The sequence below is a fragment of the Neoarius graeffei genome, chromosome 8 (genome assembly GCF_027579695.1).
Source record: "Neoarius graeffei isolate fNeoGra1 chromosome 8, fNeoGra1.pri, whole genome shotgun sequence".
Classification (NCBI taxonomy): Eukaryota; Metazoa; Chordata; class Actinopteri; order Siluriformes; family Ariidae; genus Neoarius; species Neoarius graeffei.
The window spans coordinates 89383925-89404071 of NC_083576.1; the positions used below are offsets into that span (position 1 = coordinate 89383925).

The 20147-nt window shown below is 39.4% G+C and overlaps 1 protein-coding gene across 1 annotated transcript; it reads right to left on the minus strand.

Annotated features, from left to right (window-relative positions):
- Positions 1–17296: 17296 nt before the first annotated feature.
- Positions 17297–18625, minus strand: LOC132890294 (C-C motif chemokine 14-like). The gene is made up of 3 exons (XM_060927103.1): positions 18474–18625; positions 17613–17739; positions 17297–17473 (listed from the first exon to the last, which is right to left on the minus strand). The coding sequence occupies exons 1-3, from the start codon at positions 18541–18543 to the stop codon at positions 17410–17412; spliced, it is 261 nt and encodes an 86-aa protein (XP_060783086.1). The 5' UTR covers positions 18544–18625; the 3' UTR covers positions 17297–17409.
- Between the last annotated feature and the right edge of the window lie 1522 nt (positions 18626–20147).

Consider the following 20147-nt stretch of genomic DNA (forward strand, 5'->3'; position numbering starts at 1 on the left):
CTCCGCTATCCTGAGAGAAAACTGCCTCCTTTTCCACACCGTTTGGCTTACACCAGTTCGTCACACTTCCTTTTGGGCTGTTTGGGGCGCCTGCTACATTCCAGCGGCTTATGGATAGGGTCCTCCACCCCCACGCCACCTACGCGGCTGTATACCTAGATGACATCATTATTTACAGTAATATAATAGTAATATATTAAATAGTATTATTAAAGATGGTTCTGGACAAATACATTACTCTAAATACTTTAATGACAAAGGTATCGGAAATTATAACATGGATGTAGTTGCTAATAATTTTAATAATATTTTTGTTAATGTTAGACCAAGATTAGCTCAAAATATCTCTGATCCAGTAACAAATAATGATTGTATAGATAATATTATAAAGAGGAATTCTTGTTCTATGTTTCTTACACCAGTAGATGAGAAGGAAATTATTGATATAGTTAATAAATGTAGTAATAAAATATCCACAGATTGTAAAGATATTGATATGAAACTAGTGAAAACTATTATTGGGGGGATTTCTAAACCATTAACATACATCTGTAACTTGTCATTTCAAACCGGTGCATTTCCAAGCAATATGAAAATAGCAAAAGTAATTCCATTGTATAAATCTGGAGACAAACACAACTTCACAAATTACAGACCTCTTTCTTTACTTCCTCAATTCTCCAAAATTCTTGAAAAACTATTCAATAACAGATTTGATAAATTCATTGAAAAATACAAACTACTCAGTGATAGTCAATATGGATTTAGAGCAAATAGATCAACAGAGATGGCACTAATGGAATCAGTTGAAGAAATCAGTAACTCTATAGATGATAAGAAACATGTCGCTGGGATAGTTATTGATCTTCAAAAAGCTTTTGATACTATTAATCATGATATATTAATTAATAAGATGGAACAATATGGGATAAGGGGTGTTGTATTAAATTGGATAAAAAGTTATTTGAGCAACAGGACACAATTTGTGAAGTTGGGTGACTCTGTCTCAACTTGTTTGAATATTGATTGTGGTGTCCCTCAGGGGTCAGTATTGAGTCCTAAACTGTTTATTCTTTATATAAATGATATGTGCAATGTATCAAAGATATTTAAGATGGTATTATTTGCAGATGACACAAATATGTTTTGTTCTGGAACAAATTTACATGAGTTAGAAAACATAATCTCTTCAGAATTGTGCAGGTTAAAAAGTTGGTTTGATCGAAATAAATTATCATTAAATCTGTCTAAAACAAAAATCATGTTATTTAATAATTATAAAATAAATAGGGCAATAAATGTATAGGTAGATGGTGTTGATATTGAAAGAGTTTCTAATAATACATTTATTGGGGTAATAATAGATGATAGAATTAATTGGAAATCACATATAAAATACATACTAATTAAACTATCAAGAAGCATATCTGTGTTGAGTAAAGCTAAGCATGTCCTGGACTATAATTCACTCCGCATTCTTTACTGTTCCCTGGTTTTACCATACTTAAATTACTGCTCAGTGGTGTGGGGAAATACGTATAAATGTTCACTTCATGCAATAACTATACTTCAAAAAAGAGCTATAAGAATAATTCATAGTGCTGGTTACCGAGATCATACTAATTCACTATTCTTATATTCAAAATGTTTAAAATTCAGGGATATTACAGAATATAAAACTGCCTTAGTAATGTACTGGCTGGCTACTATCGTAGGTTTATACCTAATTATTCGGATGTCACCAGCCCGCTGACTGATCTCACTAAAAAGGGGGCACCAGATCCGGTCCAGTGGACGGAGCAATGCCAGCGGGCTTTCTCTGAGGTAAAGGCTGCACTGTGTAGGGGGCCACTATTACACTCCCCTGACTTCACGCTCCCCTTTGTTTTGCAGACAGACACGTTGGACAGGGGGCTGGGGGCTGTTCTGTCCCAGGAGGTGGGGGGGAGGACCATCCAGTGCTGTACATCAGCCGGAAGCTGTCGGTGCACAAGGGCTGCAACAGCACAATAGAAAAGGAGTGCCTCGCCATCAAGTGGGTGGTCTTCACCCTCCACTACTACATGCTGGGGCGCCCTTTCACCCTCTGTTCAGACCACGCACCCCTGCAGTGGCTCCACCACATGAAGGATGCCAACGCGCGGATCACCCGTTGGTATCTGGCACTCCAGCCATTTAAGTTTGAGGTGGTTGACAGGCTGGGGGCGCAGATGGTCATGGCAGACTTCCTCTCCCATCAAGGGGGGGGAGAGTCGGCTTCAGGCTGGACGGCTCCCTGGCCTGAGTCGAGCGGTGGGAGTATGTGGCAGTGGGGGCATGGTCAAGCATCAGTCTGTGAAGGGAGGGCGGAGTTAGGGAAGGGAAGTGGCAGAATCACTACACCTGATGGGAATTAACCTGTATTTGTGTGTCTTCCCCAGTGACCGTGCCCTATCAAGGAGAGGGAGAGCAGAGGAAGGGAGCTCTCCCCCAACCTGGACGCTTGTGTGCATGCGTGCAAGAGTGTATATAAAAGCAGAAAAGCTAAATAAAAGAGTTGTTGAGAACTCATTTCTGCCCTGCCGTGCTTCTGTGCTCCACCCACCTAGAACTCTTGCTACAGTAAACTTTGGTTACGAATGTGGAAGTGATTAGCTGATTTCACCTCTTTTGTCAGTGTGTTTCTGACCTGTTTGTGAAGGACTCTGTCCCCACTTCTGTAGGTCTCCTCCTTGGCCTGGCGAAGCTGTCTGAGTTTTGCGGTGAACCAGGGTTTGTTGTTATTGTATGTGCGGAAGGTCTTGGTGGGCACACACATATCCTCACAAAAACTGATGTAAGATGTCACAGTATTAGTCAGTTCATGCAGGTCTGAAGCTGCAGCCTCAAAAACACTCCAATCAGTGCAGTCAAAGCAGGCTTGTAGTTCCACCTTGGCCTCATCAGACCATCTCCTCACCGTCTTAACTACAGGCTTAGCAGATTTCAGCTTCTGCCTGTAGGACGGGATAAGATGAACCATACAGTGATCAGATAGTCCCAAGGCTGCACGGGGGACAGAGTGGTATGAGTCCTTTAAAACAGTGTAACAGTGGTCCAGAGTGTTAGAGTCCCTGGTGGGACACTTAATGTGCTGTTTATATTTTGGCAGTTTGTGGCTGAGGTTTGCTCTGTTAAAGTCCCCCAAAACAATGAGCAAAGAGTCTGGGTGGTTTTTCTCCACATTGTTTATCTGGTCAGCCAGGTGTTGTAATGCCTCATTAATACACGCCTGAGGGGGGATGTAAACTCCAACCAGAATAAATGAGGAAAACTCTTGCAGAGCATAAAACGGTTTGCAGTTTATGTATAATGTCTCCAGATGAGGACTGCATGATTTATTTAGAACTGTGACATCAGTACACCAACCTTCATTAATATAAAAGCAGACTCTGCCTCCCCTCATTTTCCCCATGAGCTCTGTTTTGCGGCCCGCTCGGTGAAGGTGAAATCCAGGCAGATGGACAGAAGAGTCTGGGATGTGCTCACCGAGCCAGGTTTCGGTGAAGCACAAGGCAGCAGATCTGTTAAAATCTCTGTTGATTGTGTTGAGGAGCAGCAGTTCGTCCATCTTACTGGCCAGAGATCGGACGTTAGGCAGGTGAATAGACGGGAGCGCAGTGCGAAAACCCCACTGCCTCAGTCTGACGAGCACACCGGCTCGCTTCCCCTGGTGTCTCCGGCGTCCTCGGCATAATCCATAGAGAGCTGCTGCTCCCCCGACAAGTAACTCTGAAAAACTTTCCGGATTGATGAAAGCCGATGAAAGAACTTTACTCGTGGTTAATCCAATGTTTATGAGTTCTTCTCTAGAGTATGGGACTAGTGAAGAAACACAAGAAACACAACAAATACACAAAAACGTAGAAAGTACGAGAGAGCGAAGTACCGAGGCAACTGTCCGCGGCGCCATCTTGGACTATCTGCTTAGGTAGCAGTTGTAATTCCTCATCACAGTTCATTTTAATTTGCAGATATGCAGTTAATAAATTATGAAGTTAAATTGAAAATCTTCCCATTAATTTATAACAAGAATTTAAATCTTATTCCTTTCTGGAGTGTTCTTTGTTGTAGAAAGATGTTGCAGATTTGGCACTAGCTATAATATCACTGCTTAGGTAGCAGTTGTAACTCCTCATCACAGTTTATTTTAATTTGCAGATATGCAGTTAATGTGTCTGCAGCCATATTTTTTTCTGTCCTCAGTATGAATTTTCCTAACCAATGAAAAAGCCCTCTCACTATCTGCATCGCTCTGTGGGAGGCACAGCAAAGCAGTAAAAAGTTGCTTCAGCGTTGGAAACCTGGCAACACCCAGAGCAGTTTTTACATCCAAACCTTTCCCCAATATACATCTATTGGTATATGTAGCTTTCCTACATGCAAACAGTAAAAACTTTAAATAAAAAAAAACACAAATGCTTACCTGTGCAGTCTTTGAATCAGGAAACATTTTTTTTGCTAGCTGCGAAAAATGGTCTGCCACAGTCAGGGGGATGTTGTGTTCCATGAGAAATTGGCAGAGCATAACTTCTGCAGCCGTCACAGAAGTCTGGGCAGTCCGAGCTGATGTACTTGCGCCAAAATGCTGCTCCATAGACTTGAAGGTCCTGCATTTAACGATGCAGTCTTTATGTGCCTTGGTTTGGAGATGCAATTTCAGGTCATAAAAACCTGAAGCTGCCACTTTAATGTGCTTTCTGCACGGGACATAGAACAAATATTGGGGGCCATTCGAAGACGCCTGGATCCATCCTTTGTACTCTCCATCCAGAGTTTCCCATTCCTTCAGATGTTTTCCAGTTCCAGCATGTTTTCTCTTTGGCGCTGCATTTCCAGATGCCATTTTTAAAAGATAAAACTTGTCAAATTTGATGTGCACACAAGGACTGCTCAACTACAAATGACCGCGAAAACCACATGCAACTATAAAACCACATAAATCAAAAATAGTTCCGTTTCATTGAGCATGCGTGTTTAAAAAATAAATGGTGGATGCTAAGAAAATTTTCTCGGAGTAACGGAAAAAATCTCTGATACAAAACGTAATTTTCCCGTATGAAAATCAGTGTATGCCGTATTAGTCAAAAAATTGCATTTTCCTGCACAAAATACGGGGAAACCATATAACTTGACATATCTGATATACTATAATAACTACCATTGTTTCTGTCACCATTTTCTTCCAAATCTGGTCACTTAGACCTTAAAAACTACTAAATTTTAATGTACATGTCAACATACAGTGCTCAGCGTAAATGAATACACCCCCTTTGAAAAGTAACATTTTAAACAATATCTCAATGAACACAAACAATTTCCAAAATGTTGACAAGACAAAGTTTAATATAGCATCTGTTTAACTTATAACGTGAAAGTAAGGTTAATAATATAAACTTAGATTACACATTTTTTCAGTTTTACTCAAATTAGGGTGGTGCAAAAATGAGTACACCCCACAACAAAAACTATTACATCTAGTACTTTGTATGGCCTCCATGATTTTTAATGACAGCACCAAGTCTTCTAGGCATGGAATGAACAAGTTGGCGACATTTTGCAACATCAATCTTTTTCCATTCTTCAACGATGACCTCGTTTAGTGACTGGATGCTGGATGGAGAGTGATGTTCAACTTGTCTCTTCAGAATTTCCCAAAGAAAATAATTTCTTTACACCACAAAGGTGAAGTCTACAAGAAGAAAAGCAAAGCTTTACTTATCAGTCAGAATACTGGAGCAAAAGTGGTACAAAAATTTAAGAAAGATGGAACTTTTCAAAGGGGGTGTACTCATTTACGCTGAGCACTGTAAATTTGTGTTGTCCATATACTACAAATGAGCTGTTGCAGTCAACTGACCCTGGATGCATTGGAAAAAATGGGATGTGTGTGTGTGTGTGTGTGTGTGTGTGTGTGTGTGTGTGTGTGTGTGTGTGTGTGTGTGAGAGAGAGAGAGAGAGAGAAACTTGGAAGACATATCGATATGATCATAGCCTTGTGGATGTCATCTGGGATTTTGAATATTGTAATATAATAGTGGAGCTTAGAATTTGTCTTTGTGGTCCTAAAGGAGGGCTATGTGAGTGAGTAATTTTATATATATATATATATATATATATATATATATATATATATATATATATATATATATAAACTGATAATTAATTTTACTAGTGATATTTAACAGTCAGTTGACACGATTCAGTTTTCTGAGACATTATGGGTGTTGATAATAACTTAATAATAAGGAGACAGAAAATGAAGTGCACTACATCAATTTAAAAAGAGAAGTGCAGAAGTCAGTAATAAAGATGTCATAACCTTTGAATGTGTGTGGGTGAGAATGTTTCTTGTAAAGTTAAATATAACCTCACCAACCTATTGGTGCCAATCATGCTTAAAAAAAATACAAGCTCCAGGAAAAACTGACTCAACCCCTGGTCTTTTCAGTAGCTAGAAACATCCTTGCTCTAAACACACACCTTTTTTTAAATTTATTTTTAACTATTTTTGTAACTGGTGATAATGAGAACATTTGTAAAACATCGGAACATCTCCTGGACCACATTTTGCTTTCATCAAGCTAGATGGATCTGTTACTTTCTTCTCTATAAATAGAGCTTCAGCAGCTTTAGTGGAGGAAGTGGTGAGATGAGGTTGTGTGTGTTTGGATGTACATTTGATGGGAAAAACAATTGCCTTTACAGTGGGGAAAACAAGTATTTGATCCCTTGCTGATTTTGTTGGTTTGGCCACTAATAAAGACTCGATCAGTCTGTAATATTAATGGTAGGTGTAGTCTAACATGCTGAGACAGAATATCACAAAGAAAATCAAGAAATCGACTTTAAAGAATTTGTATTAATTTATTTGCATTTTATTGAGGAAAATAAGTATTTGAACCCTCTTGCCAAAAGGACTTAGTACTTTGTGGCAAACCCCTTATTAGCAAGCACAGAGGTCAGACGTTTTTTGTAGTTGATGACCAGGTTTCTGCACATATTAGGAGGAATTTTGGTCCACTCTTCTTTGCAAATGACCTCTAAATCATCAAGATTCCGTGGCTGTCGCTTGGCAACTCTGAGCTTCAGCTCTCTCCATAGATTTTCTATAGGATTCAGGTCCGGAGACTGGCTGGGCCACTCCATGACCTTGATATGTTTCTTCTTCAGCCATTCCTTGGTTGCCTTGGCTGTATGCTTTGGGCCATTATCCTGCTGGAAGACCCATCCACGACCCATTTTAAGCTTCCTGGCAGAGGGAAGGAGGTTTTCACTTAGGATTTTATGGTACATGGCTCCGTCCATCCTCCCATTGATACAGTGAAGTAGCCCTGTGCCCTGTGCAGAAAAACACCCCCAAAGCATAATGTTACCACCTCCATGCTTGACAGTGGGGATGGTGTTCTTGGGGTCATAAGCAGCATGTCTCTCCCTCCAGACACGACGGGTTGAATTGATGCCAAAGAGCTCAATTTTGGTCTCATCTGACCTTAACACCTTCTCCCAGTCACTCTCCAAGTCATTCAGATGTTCATTGGCAAAGTTCAGGGGGGCCTGCACATGTGCTTTCTTAAGCAGGGGTACTTTGCGAGCACTGCAAGATGTTAGACCATTGCGGTGTAAAGTGTTACCAACTGTTTGCTTGGTGACTGTGATCCCAGCTGCTTTAAGATCATCCACTAACTCTGCCCGTGTTGTATTAGGTCTATTTCTCACCGTTCTCATGATCCTGGAAACCCCACGAGGTGAGATCTTGTTTGGAGCCCCAGACCTAGGTCGATTGATGATCATGTTGTGAGTCTTGTACTTGCGCACAATTGCACCAACAGTTGTCACCTTAACGCCCAGCTTCTTGCTAATGGTTTTGTAGCCCATACCGGTCTTGTGCAGGTCTACAATCTTCTCCCTTAAATCCACAGAAAGCTCTTTAGTCTTTCCCATGTTGGAGAGTTTGGAGTCTGACAAACTGATTGATTCTGTGGCCAGGTGGCTTTTATACAAGTCATTAGTGATATCAGGTGTCTTCAATTTAGGTGACAAGGTAATTTGGAGAGTCTAACTTGTCTGTATTAACAAGAACTCTTGATGGTTACTAGGGGATCAAATACTTCTTTTTCTCAATAAAATACAAATAAATTAATATAGATATTTAAAAGTTATTTTCTGGATTTTCTTTTTGATATTCTGTCTCCACATGTTAGAATACACCTACCATCAAAATTACAGACTGATCAAGTCTTTCTTAGTGGGTAAACCAACAAAATCAGCAAGGGATCAAATACTTGTTTTCCCCACTAAACATTTTGTGGCAGCAGGGCCGTGATCAAGCGTTGGTTTGTGAATGGAGGGCAAAGCCAGGGAAGGTGAGCAGCAAATTAATCAAACCTGCATCATAGTAATTGTGTGTGTGTCTTGCAGTGACAGCTGAGGGTTTACGGTAAAGTTGTGGACGTAGAATAATTTTCTAAAACTTAACACAGATAAAACAGAAATCATGCTTATCGGCCGCAAATCGTCATTGTCCAAATCCTCCAGTTTCAATCTTAACATCGATGGTGCACTTGTTAAATCGTCACCTGTTGTTAGAAACCTTGGAATATTGCTTGACCCCTCACTCAACTTTGATCCTCACATTAAATCCCTCACCAAGACTGCTTTCTTCCACCTCTGTAACATTGCCCACCTTCACCCCTTTCTTTCCACTAGTGATGTTTAAACGTTGGTCCACTCCTTCTTTATGTCCCGCCTGGATTATTGTAACTCCCTTCTCATTTGCCTCCCTACTAAATCCCTTCAAAGACTACAATACATTCAGAACTCTGCAGTGAGACTCCTCACCCATACCAAACCATCTGTTTATATCACCCCCATTCTTTCTCGGCTTCACTGGCTACCTGTTCTGTCCAGAATTAAATATAAAATCATACTGCTCACCTTCAAAGCTCTCAATAACCTTGCTCCTTCTTACATCTGTGATCTTCTGACCCCTTATACTCCATCCCACTCTCTCAGATCCTCTAGCTATAATCTCCTTGCTGTTCCTCACACTAGACTCTCTACCCTGGGTGACAGGTCCTTCAGCGGCACAGCCCCCAAGCTTGGAAATTCCCTTCCTCGACCCCTCCATGACTGCAATTCTCTTCCTTTCTTCAAATCTCATCTCAAAACCTTTCTGTTTCATGAACATTTCTCCACCAGTGCATAAACTCACCACTCTTTAGCAACTCTTTTTTTTGTGGTGTTTTCTCTGACCTATGTAAAGCAACCTTGAGTTTGAGAAAGGCGCAATATAAATGTAACTTATATATTATTAAATAGAATTCAAAAATTAAAGTGAATAGCAGAAGTTTGATATCGGCTTTTCAATATATCTGCCAAAAAGCTAAAAAAAATCTTACAAAACCTTTCATTTGACCTTTCAGAAGGGCCAAAAAAAGCTGTGATCATCAAAAAGTTAATTTTCTTAAAATAAACACCACTTATTTGATATCGAATCAGTAGCCTTGGCAAACCACAAGCTGAATTTCATTTATCTTTTTATCTGCCGATTATCTTCCAATACTACGAAGTTATAACAAGGTTTCTCTTATTTCATTTTTGGTTCTGATTGGTTCTGAAGTTTATCAAGAAGTAGAACGGGTAATCGAACTTGATCAGGATAAGTGCTGATTGGTTATGAAGTTTAACTATTTTTAGACTCATTCTTACTGTACATTCTTACAACACGATGACATCATGGCTTCACCACTCGTTTTTGTGTACCTTTGATAACGCGAGATCAACTGTTCGTGTCGGTAGATCACGATTCGCCATTCTGGTGATTGTAATGCGCATGCGCAGTGTGCTATTGTTAGATTCATTCTTACATTCTGACAACACAATATAGACATAGTGGCTTCTGCCTCGCTTCGCCTCTATGAGGCAGTAGCCACAAAAATGATGCATATTGCAGCTGTGGAGATTGTGTTGCAACAATATCTGATTCAGAATAACTTGATGAAATGTATTGCATTAGCATGCAAAACACTCCAGAATAAACAATTGCTTAATTTAACATGGACTTGGCTCACTCATTACAACATATGATAACACTGCAGGTGCTGGAGTGAGAATAATACACTTTTTGAATAGGCCTGTGATTTAGCAGAAGACAACCTTTCAGTATAAACAATCTCAATGTCTTTACTGTATTTTACTGTAATTATGATCATTCATAAATCAATTTATTATTACTTTTAATAGAATTAACTTTATTTTTTCCCAAAAATCAACATACTTGTCTTTGAATCCAAATACAATCATCATTAACTACATTACTGCTTATGTGATAACATCAAAGTATGTGTGGATACAGATAAATCAAAATACAATCATCATAAACCAAATTATTGTTTCTATGATGACATCAAGGCATGTGTGTGTCATTATATTTAGGATATAAAATCACCACACCGGGTACAATCCCCAATTTTGGTGGCCTGTCCCTGGCTGGAGCTGTCTCTGGAAATGTACCCTTTTTTAACCATGACTGACAGAACCCCCCCCCCCCCCCCCCCCCCCCCCCCCAAAAAAAAAAAAAAAAAAACATACAAAAAAAAACACAGACCGAAACATCTACCAGATTTCAGCAGACGCCTTGCGTATTGTTTTGTGGATTACTTTAAGATGGGCTCAGGCCGATAGCAGAGATGTTCTAGCACAGTGTTTCTCTACCACCAGGCCGCGGTCCATTAGTAGGCCACGAAGCACCATCTAGTGGGCTGCAAATTTTTTTTTTCCAAGTTGAAGATAATTTTTACTCGTAGTAGAGTAAAACTGCTGGGTTGCATCTGACGTCACATCCGCCTCATTAATCAACAGTCACACTACAGCTCGCGATGCTTTGCGATGGGTGGTTGATGAAAATGAGGCATTTTGGTGGCAATTATACACATGAGCTAAAAGTTGTGGTAACACAGCATGCGAACACTTGACTGTCACGCCTTCGCGCACTTGAGTCTGGTGCAGCTCAAGCGACTGTGCACGCTCACAGAGCACGTTGTGTGCACACTTGGGACCCAGTCGTTATGGGAAACACCTGATACTGATTTGAGTGCAATCAGCACGTGCAGATACGGATGCTGTTTTCACAGAGACTTTGTGAAGTATCATCATTATTACATTTGTTTCCAGCCATGTTTATGACGCTGTTTAAACACTCTGCTTTATGATTCTGCTTTCTGTTTTGCTTTTGTTTTTGTAAATATCATGCCTGCTAATAAACACTCTTCCTGCACTTCGATCCGTCTACCACCATCTATCTTGTAGTGTCCTGATCCCCAGATCTTTAACCTGATTCCCAGATCAGTGTGATACTCACATGAAACATTGCCGTTGACAGCGTCGGCTTGTCTTTTTAACCTTCACGATCTTTTTGGGAGGAATTTGCGAGTGAAAAACACAAGACAGCAGCCTGTAGGCTCTCCAATATGTTCAACAACTGGAGCTGAGTCAGACACAGGTGAGGTGCTTTAGTCAAACAGAAACTAACAATAAAATAAATGTGCATAAATGTCATATAAAAATTATTCATCTTTCAGATCTACAGTTAATGAAATGCTTTGATTTGATCTTACTACTACTACTACTAATAATAATAATAATAATAATAATAATAATAATAATAAAAATAATCAGGGAAACTCAGGTGTGAAAAACTCAGAACAGCAGTCTGTAGACTGTGTGTGATGTTCTAGAGCTAAAGCTGCATTATTTCACAAGTAGGACAACTGTAATCATTGTTGCTTTACAGTATATACACTGAGTAACCACTTATCAAGTCCATATCCTCTATAAGCCACTCTGAAGGTGGAACATTAATAAGTATTATATATAAGTTAATACTTAATAAAGGGTGTGTGTGTGTGTAGTTTATACTGTACATATTTACTTATGCTTCATTTGCAACTGATGTTGTACAGCTACATAATATGTGTGCATTAAAGGAGATATGCAGAACCTTTATTTTAAATACATTTCTGAGTGGATAGTATCTCCATCCTTGACTCCTGTATGCTGCATAAATAGGAATAAAAATATATATATTTTTGAGAGTTAAAATCGACCGCAAAGTTGGGATTTGAGCTGCCCCGCTGAGCCAGCCAGCCCTGAGTGCATGACGTCACAGCAGGAACCAGTTTTAAGGCCGAGGTCTTTGACAGCTATAGACCAAAGCCAGACTCGGCAGGCGAGAGTGGTTGCAGTGGCCTCTTCGTTTGGATTCATTGGAGATTCTTCAGATTCATCAGATAGTAATACATCCGACTGTGATAGTCCTAAAATTGGAGTGTGTGTACATGCTACTGCTATACACATAGAACCATATCAGTTCAAACCATCGGAAAGTGAATCCGATAGTAACACGTCAGCCACGGAGGCCCCCAGCTTACGAAATAAAGCCAGAGAACAAAGCCGTCTAGAGAATTGGATGGAATTGAACTGACAGTCTCATGTGACTCTCATTAAAACAGGATAGGTGTTATAACTTATGCAACATACATGTACATGCATGCATGCATTTTCACTGATAAAAAGTAAAAGCCTAATTTAATAGTCAGATGAACTGAGACAATCACATTCTGAAGCAAATTAAATAATCTTATACCAGTAACTTAAACACACAATACAAGTTATATGTATTAATCTACAGTGGTGCTTGAAAGTTTGTGAACCCTTTAGAATTTTCTGTATTTCTGCATAAATATGACCTAAAACATCATCAGATTTTCACACAAGTCCTAAAAGTAGATAAAGAGAACCCAGTTAAACAAATGAAACAAAAATATTATACTTGGTCATTTATTTATTGAGGAAAATGATCCAATATTACATATCTGTGAGTGGCAAAAGTATGTGAACATTTGCTTTCAGTATCTGGTATGACCCCCTTGTGCAGCAATAACTGCAACTAAACGTTTGCGGTAACTGTTGATCAGTCCTGCACACTGGCTTGGAGGAATTTTAGCCCGTTCCTCCGTACAGAACAGCTTCAACTCTGGGATGTTGGTGGGTTTCCTCACATGAACTTCTCACTTCAGGTCCTTCCACAACATTTCCATTGGATTAAGGTCAGGACTTTGACTTGGCCATTCCAAAACATTAACTTTATTCTTCTTTAACCATTCTTTGGTAGAATGACTTCTGTGCTCAGGGTCATCGTCTTGCTGCATGACCCACCTTCTCTTGAGATTCAGTTCATGGACAGATGTCCTGACATTTTCCTTTAGAATTCGCTGGTATAATTCAGAATTCATTGTTCCATCAATGATGGCAAGCCGTTCTGGCCTAGATGCAGCAAAACAGGCCCAAACCATGATACTACCACCACCATGTTTCACAGATGGGATAAGGTTCTTATGCTGGAATGCATTGTTTTCCTTTCTCCAAACATAACGCTTCTCATTTAAACCAAAAAGTTTTATTTTGGTCTCATCCATCCACAAAACATTTTTCCAATAGCCTTCTGGCTTGTCCACGTGAGCTTTAGCAAACTGCAGATGAGCAGCAATGTTCTTTTTGGAGAGCAGTGGCTTTCTCCTTGCAACCCTGCCATGCACACCACTGTTGTTCAGTGTTCTCCTGATGGTGGAGTCATGAACATTAACATTAGCCAATGTGAGAGAGGCCTTCAGTTGCTTAGAAGTTACCCTGGGGTCCTTTGTGACCTCACCGACTATTACATGCCTTGCTCTTGGAGTGATCTTTGTTGGTCAACCACTTCTGGGGAGGGTAACAATGGTCTTGAATTCCTCTGTTTGTACACAATCTGTCTGACTGTGGATTGGTGGAGTCCAAACTCTTTAGAGATGGTTTTGTAACCTTTTCCAACCTGATGAGCATCAACAACGCTTCTTCTGAGGTCCTCAGAAATCTCCTTTGTTCATGCCATGATACACTTCCACAAACATGTGTTGTGAAGATCAGACTTTGATAGATCCCTGTTCTTTAAATAAAACAGGGTGCCCACTCACACCTGATTGTCATCCCATTGATTGAAAACACCTGACTCTAATTTCACCTTCAAATTAACTGCTAATCCTAGAGGTTCACATACTTTTGCCACTCACAGATATGTAATATTGGATCATTTTCTGCAATAAATAAATGACCAAGTGTAATATTTTTGTCTTATTTGTTTAACTGGGTTCTCTTTATCTACTTTTAGGACTTGTGTGAAAATCTGATGATGTTTTAGGTCATATTTATGCAGAAATATCAAAAATTCTTAAGGGTTCGCAAACTTTCAAGCACCACTGTAAATGCAAATAAACATGAGAGTTGGAGCTTACCTGTCTGTGTTCTCGCTTCTTGAAGGCAGAGCTTGTGGCCGATTGTTTTGAAACAATCTGACTTTCAGTTCTACGTTCATTCGTTTCTTCCATGTAAGGGCGAGATATTCCTGCTGAGGCAAGCATATCCAGCGGAAAAAAAAACAAAATATATATATATATATATATATATATATATATATATATATATATATATATATATCCAGCAGAGAAATCTGACAACTGGTCCACTCATTCTCCATTTTCTCCACACTGAATACTCCGCCCTTACTGCTCGGCTCACACTCCAGGAGAACTGGTGCAAATGAACTTACTTTCCTTTTCTTGTCATTTTCTTTTCCTTTAATTGTTGGTACTGCACCCTCTTTCAATTCAGGCTTTTAGCCAATGCTCCTCAGCAGATCAGAGGTTTCGTATGAGTCTTCAGTAAAATGTGCAGAGCAGAGGAGAGACCACTTCGTAGGTGCTCAATGTGCCTGTGAACTTCTCGTAAAACTAATCCAAATCTTTGCAGTTTGAACATTCTTGAGCAATGAATGCAATGTTAATCTACCTTCTGTCATGTTGCTGCACCCACCAGCAACGCATCTACGTGGCATGGCGATAAATTAGCTCAAAATGGAGGATCGGAGTTGCAGTCAGCTCTGTGCTTTAGTAAAGTGGGAATGGCAATGAGACCGATAGCCTTCCTGCTGCTATGTCACAGATGTCAAGGTCATTCTCTCAGACCACTACCTATATGAATCATTTTAAATGTAAAAATTACTATATTAGGTTTATTGTTAATGCTTAAAACTATTCCTGTGCTATTCTTGAAGTCTCAAGGCATTTATAAACAAAAAGTGAGGCCATGGTTCCATGTATCTCCTTTTAACTCACGCTGAGCATTTGAGTAGAGCCCCATGGTCAGAATGAAGACCAGGACCAAAAACACATGACTCATCTTCATGTTCTCAACAGGTGTGTGAAGATCTGATCTTTTCTCTCTCGAACATCAAATTTGCTTTTGATGTTGAGTTGAGATGTATCAGTTTATTTTATATCAACCAAGTCCAGTTCCCCCCACCCCCTGTACATCTGCACACATCGACTCAACCCACCACTTCCTCTACTCAAGCTCTACAGTTTATCTAGAAGATAACAACTGATCCATCTTTTACCCCTTAAATATTAAACACATGAATACATTAATACAGCTCACATTTTAGTACAAAAGGTGATACTTTCTGATGCCGTGGTATATAAATGCATACTTTAAAAAAATTAAATTCAGGATTTTCTCCAACTTTAACTCACATTGCTCATGTATCTGTTGGATAACATTCCTGCATTTATTCATGTTTCATAAATCAGGTGATTCACTCAGTGATGTGTTTATGGTTGATAAAAGGCTATGTTCATGATGAAACAGTGTGGATAGTAGCATTGAAATACACACACACACACACACACACACACACACACAAATAATGTGCTCCCATCTCAACAGTATCTCAAAAACTTCATGCATGTAATGCTTTCACCCTGTGGGTACCCAATCCACACTCACTGCTCGATTTGCACTGCATGTACTGTGTACCATAATAATTTAACCACACCCACATCTCCACTACACTTTTTAAATAATGTTGATGTGTAATAAATAATTTTCCCAATTTTTAATCATATTCAGTGTGCCCCAAGCCCAGGCCAGATACCCCTCATGTCCTGTCCAGTTGCCTCCTGACTCTGAGAAGGAAGTAGTTGCCCCGCCTCTCTATTCACTGATGTCATGCTCTCTCTGCTTCCTGACTCTGGTAAGGTAATCACTCCATGCCCTGCTTCACAGAGGTCATCACACCACCACCCTTCACTGCTGAAGTTAGTGTCCTGCTGCCCTGTTCCATCACTCTGCTGTCACAATTTCTGTGCAACACCTGCCCTGGGAACCCTGGCACCTTATGGTCATTCTGTCCAGGGGCCCAGGACTCCCTGGTTTGACACTTTTGGAGCACATTGGGAGCTTTGAGGTGGGGGGTGGGGTCACAATTCTGTTATGAATTCCCCCCACTTGGTGTGTGCCAACATATACTGCATGCTCCAGTGCTTAAAGACTTATAAATGTGTTCATATTTGTGCATTCACCAACATGTCTTCCTCCTTCCCAGATGTTGTGTCGTCTTAATGCTCGACCATCCCCCCTTTATCTCATTACCCACTTCACATACAAGTATACTGTAGCTGCAAGAAAATAGTTATCTTTTAAATGATCTCCTTCTGAGTCATAATAGGAGATGAATCCATTCCAAATTAACTGATAACACACAAACACTTGTCTGCTTTAAATGCTCACAGTTAAGGTTTAAAAATGTATGTAATCTCTGACTCCAGAGGCCAAAAACTAGTCAGACACTGTCCTATAAAACACACACAAAGTCTGGTGACTGACAGAACCTTGCCATGTGAACCGGGCCCTGATCAAACTAATCTGAGAGGACATGGTGGAGGGAGCATCATGGTTCAGGGCTGATTTGCTGTTTCAGGGCCTGGACAGTTTGTAGTCCAAAGACATGCAGCTTAATATTCGATTAATAATTCAAGTGACAGCTCAATCAGAAGAGAAAACGTCCATGTCTCCACCTTCATAGGAATAAAGCAAACCAGTCAAGGCCATGTCTATCTGACTGAATGAAGTGGGTTAATGTCCTTTTACTAAGGAGTTCAATAAAAGAATTGCAGACTTGGAAACATTTTTGTCAGATTACTTTCACTATGAGAATCTGTGTGTGCATTCTGTGTGTGTGTGTGTGTGTGTGTGTGTGTGTGTTTGGGTCACAATGCATTTCACAAGACACACCCACAGCTGCTCATGCTGAATCACAGGGCAGCGTATCACACAGATGAAATATGAGTTTATTTTCAGACATTTTCTCACAGTAATGTTTTTGTTAATGAATCATGCAGTTCACTCAGTGGTGCATTATAACTTTATTTGAATCTGAATCACATTAAGCATCAGTAACATCCATAAGCATCATAATAAATGGTGTGTGTTGCATCTCAGTTGCAGCATTAAGATGCTTTAAGCTTTTAATTTGATGGTGACTTCACGAACACACAGTCTGGGGAGCTTAGGAGTAGTAACACTGAAACACACACAAAAACACACACATCAATACAATCTCATCTACTCTTATCTCATTTAGAAATGGATTTAATTTCACTTTTTAAAAATTAAAATCATGGAATAAAACAGTAATCCATGTGTAATTGTCAGATACTCACATGATGCCTTGCTGTGGACAGCGTGAGTCTGTCTTTATAGCCTTCAGGATCTTTTCAGGAGGAATTTTGCCAGTGAAAAACTCAAAACAGCATTCTTTAGGCTCTCCGATATGTTCAGTACCCATAGCTGAGTGAGACAGAGATGAGGTGATTTAGTCAAATAGAAATTCATAATTACATAAATGTGCATAAATGTCATATAAAAATAATCCATCTTTCAGATCTTTAGTTAATGAACAAGTTTTGATGTGATCTTAGTACTACTACTGATAATAATAATAATAATAATAATAATAATAATAATAATAATAATAATAATAATAATAATAATTTTTATTCATCCCGGAAACTCAGATATGTTTTTTAAGACACATTGCATGTTACATGTTATGCATTGTTCCCATGTAGAACACATTTTTATTTCACAGGTAGGACAACTGTAATCATTGTTGCTTTACAGTATATACACTGAGTAACCACTTATTGAATTGAATTTTTGAATTGAATTTATTTATTTTGAACATGTATAAAAATGTATGTAACTATTTGTACATACAAAAGAAAGAAAACGAGAAAGTGACAAAAAAATAATAAATAAAATAACATAAAGAGCTAAGACATTACAGTACACCGCACATTGTTCGAAAAAGTCCATATCCTCTATAAGTCCATATCCTCTATAAGTCCATATCTTCTATAAGTCACTCTGAAGGTGGAACATTAATAAGTATTATACATCAATTAATACCAAATAAAAAGTGTGTGTTTGTGTGTGTGTGTAGTTTATACTGTACATATTTACTTCAACTTCATATACAGCTAATGTTGCACTGCTACATAAAATGTGTGTATTAAACTCACGCTGAGCATCTGAGTAGAGCCCCATGATCAGGACGAAGCCCAGGACCAAAACCACACGATTCATCTTCATGTTCTCAGCAGGTGTGTGAAGATCTGACCTCTTCTCTCTCAAACATCAAATTTGCTTTTGATGTTGAGTTGAGATGGATAGCTTGATTTTAAACCATCAAAGTCTGGTTACCCCCCACCCCCCTGTACATCTACACACATCGACTCAACCCACCACTTCCTCTACTCAAGCTCGACAGTTTATCTAGAAGATAACGACTGATCCACCTCTTATCCCTTAAATAGTAAACACATGAATACATTAATACAGCTTACATTTGTATACAAAAGGTGCAGTGGCGACTGCTGGTTTTTAAAACAGGGGAAGCCCATTTTACGCATTCATCGTAAAACCTGTAGGCCGGATATCAAAGCATAGAAAAGTGTGCCCCATTAGCACAGTGAACTAGACAACCCTACCTAGTGGCAGAAAGTATTTTTGCTTGTACATTTCATGTTATAGTCTGGCTTGCCAGGCTAGTGCCTCATATCCTTAATCAAAAATAAGAAGTAGTTGCCCTGCCTCTCTATTTACTGATGTCATGCTGTCTCTGCTTGCTGACTCTGGCGAGGTCATCGTTCCAGTGCTCTGCTTCACCGAGGTCATCACACCACCACCCTTCACTGCTGAAGTCAGTGCCCTGCCGCCTTGTTCCATCACTCTGCTGTCACAATTTCTGTGCAACACCTGCCCTGGCAACCCTGGTAAATTGTGGACATTCTGTCCAGGGGCCCAGGACCCCCTGGTTTGACACTTTTGGAGCACTTTGGGAGTAGTACCATAAAGAGGAGGGGGGTTCAGGATTCTGTTACGAATTCCACTACCTGGTGTGTGCTTCTGTGCTGTGTGTGTTGCCTGAATGTGATCTGACCCATGCTGTGAATTTTGACTGTAATATTTGGACTGCCCTCACTAAAATACGCAACTCACACAACTGTTTCCTGCCTCTTCACCACCCGAACATTACAATATGAATCAACTGCTCTTTTTATTCCGTGAGTAAAACCAATAAACAGAATGAATTTTACATGCAAATATCCTATCAGCAAAACAAAATACAATGTGATGGTGTGTGCCAACATCTATTACTACTACTACTACTACTACTACTACTACTACTACTATTAGAGTCCTCTTTTGAAAAAGAGATTTTATATATCAGTAAGCTTTACCTGGTTAAATAAAGGTTAAATAAATACATTATTATTATTATTATTATTATTATTATTATTATTATTATTATTAATCCAGGAAACTCAGATGTGTTTTTTAGACACATTGCATATTACATTTCACACATAGTTTTGTGTAGAACACATTTTTATTTCACAAGTAGGACAACTGTAATCATTGTTGCTTTACAGTATATACACTGAGTAACCACTTATCAAGTCCATATCCTCTATAAGTCACTCTGAAGGTGGAACATTAATAAGTATGATGCATAAGTTAATACCTAGAGAGAGAGAGAGAGAGAGAGACTGTGTGTGTGTGTGTGTGTGTGTGTGTGTGTGTGTGTGTGTGTGTGTGTGTGTGTGTGTGTGCACTTCATACTGTGCATATTAATAAATCATGCATTTCACTCAGTGTTGCGTTTAGAACTTTATTTGAATCTACATTGCATT

What these genes read in the sequence shown, in the direction of transcription:
- LOC132890294 (XM_060927103.1), bottom strand. Translation starts at nt 18,543, where the DNA reads ATGAAGATGAATCGTGTGGTTTTGGTCCTGGGCTTCGTCCTGATCATG. An exon ending in GCTCTACTCAGATGCTCAGC is followed by an intron (nt 17,740 to 18,473) that starts GTGAGTTTAATA and finishes TGTCTCACTCAG; the next exon opens with CTATGGGTACTGAACATATC. An exon ending in TGTCCACAGCAAGGCATCAT is followed by an intron (nt 17,474 to 17,612) that starts GTGAGTATCTGA and finishes TGTGTGTTTCAG; the next exon opens with TGTTACTACTCCTAAGCTCC.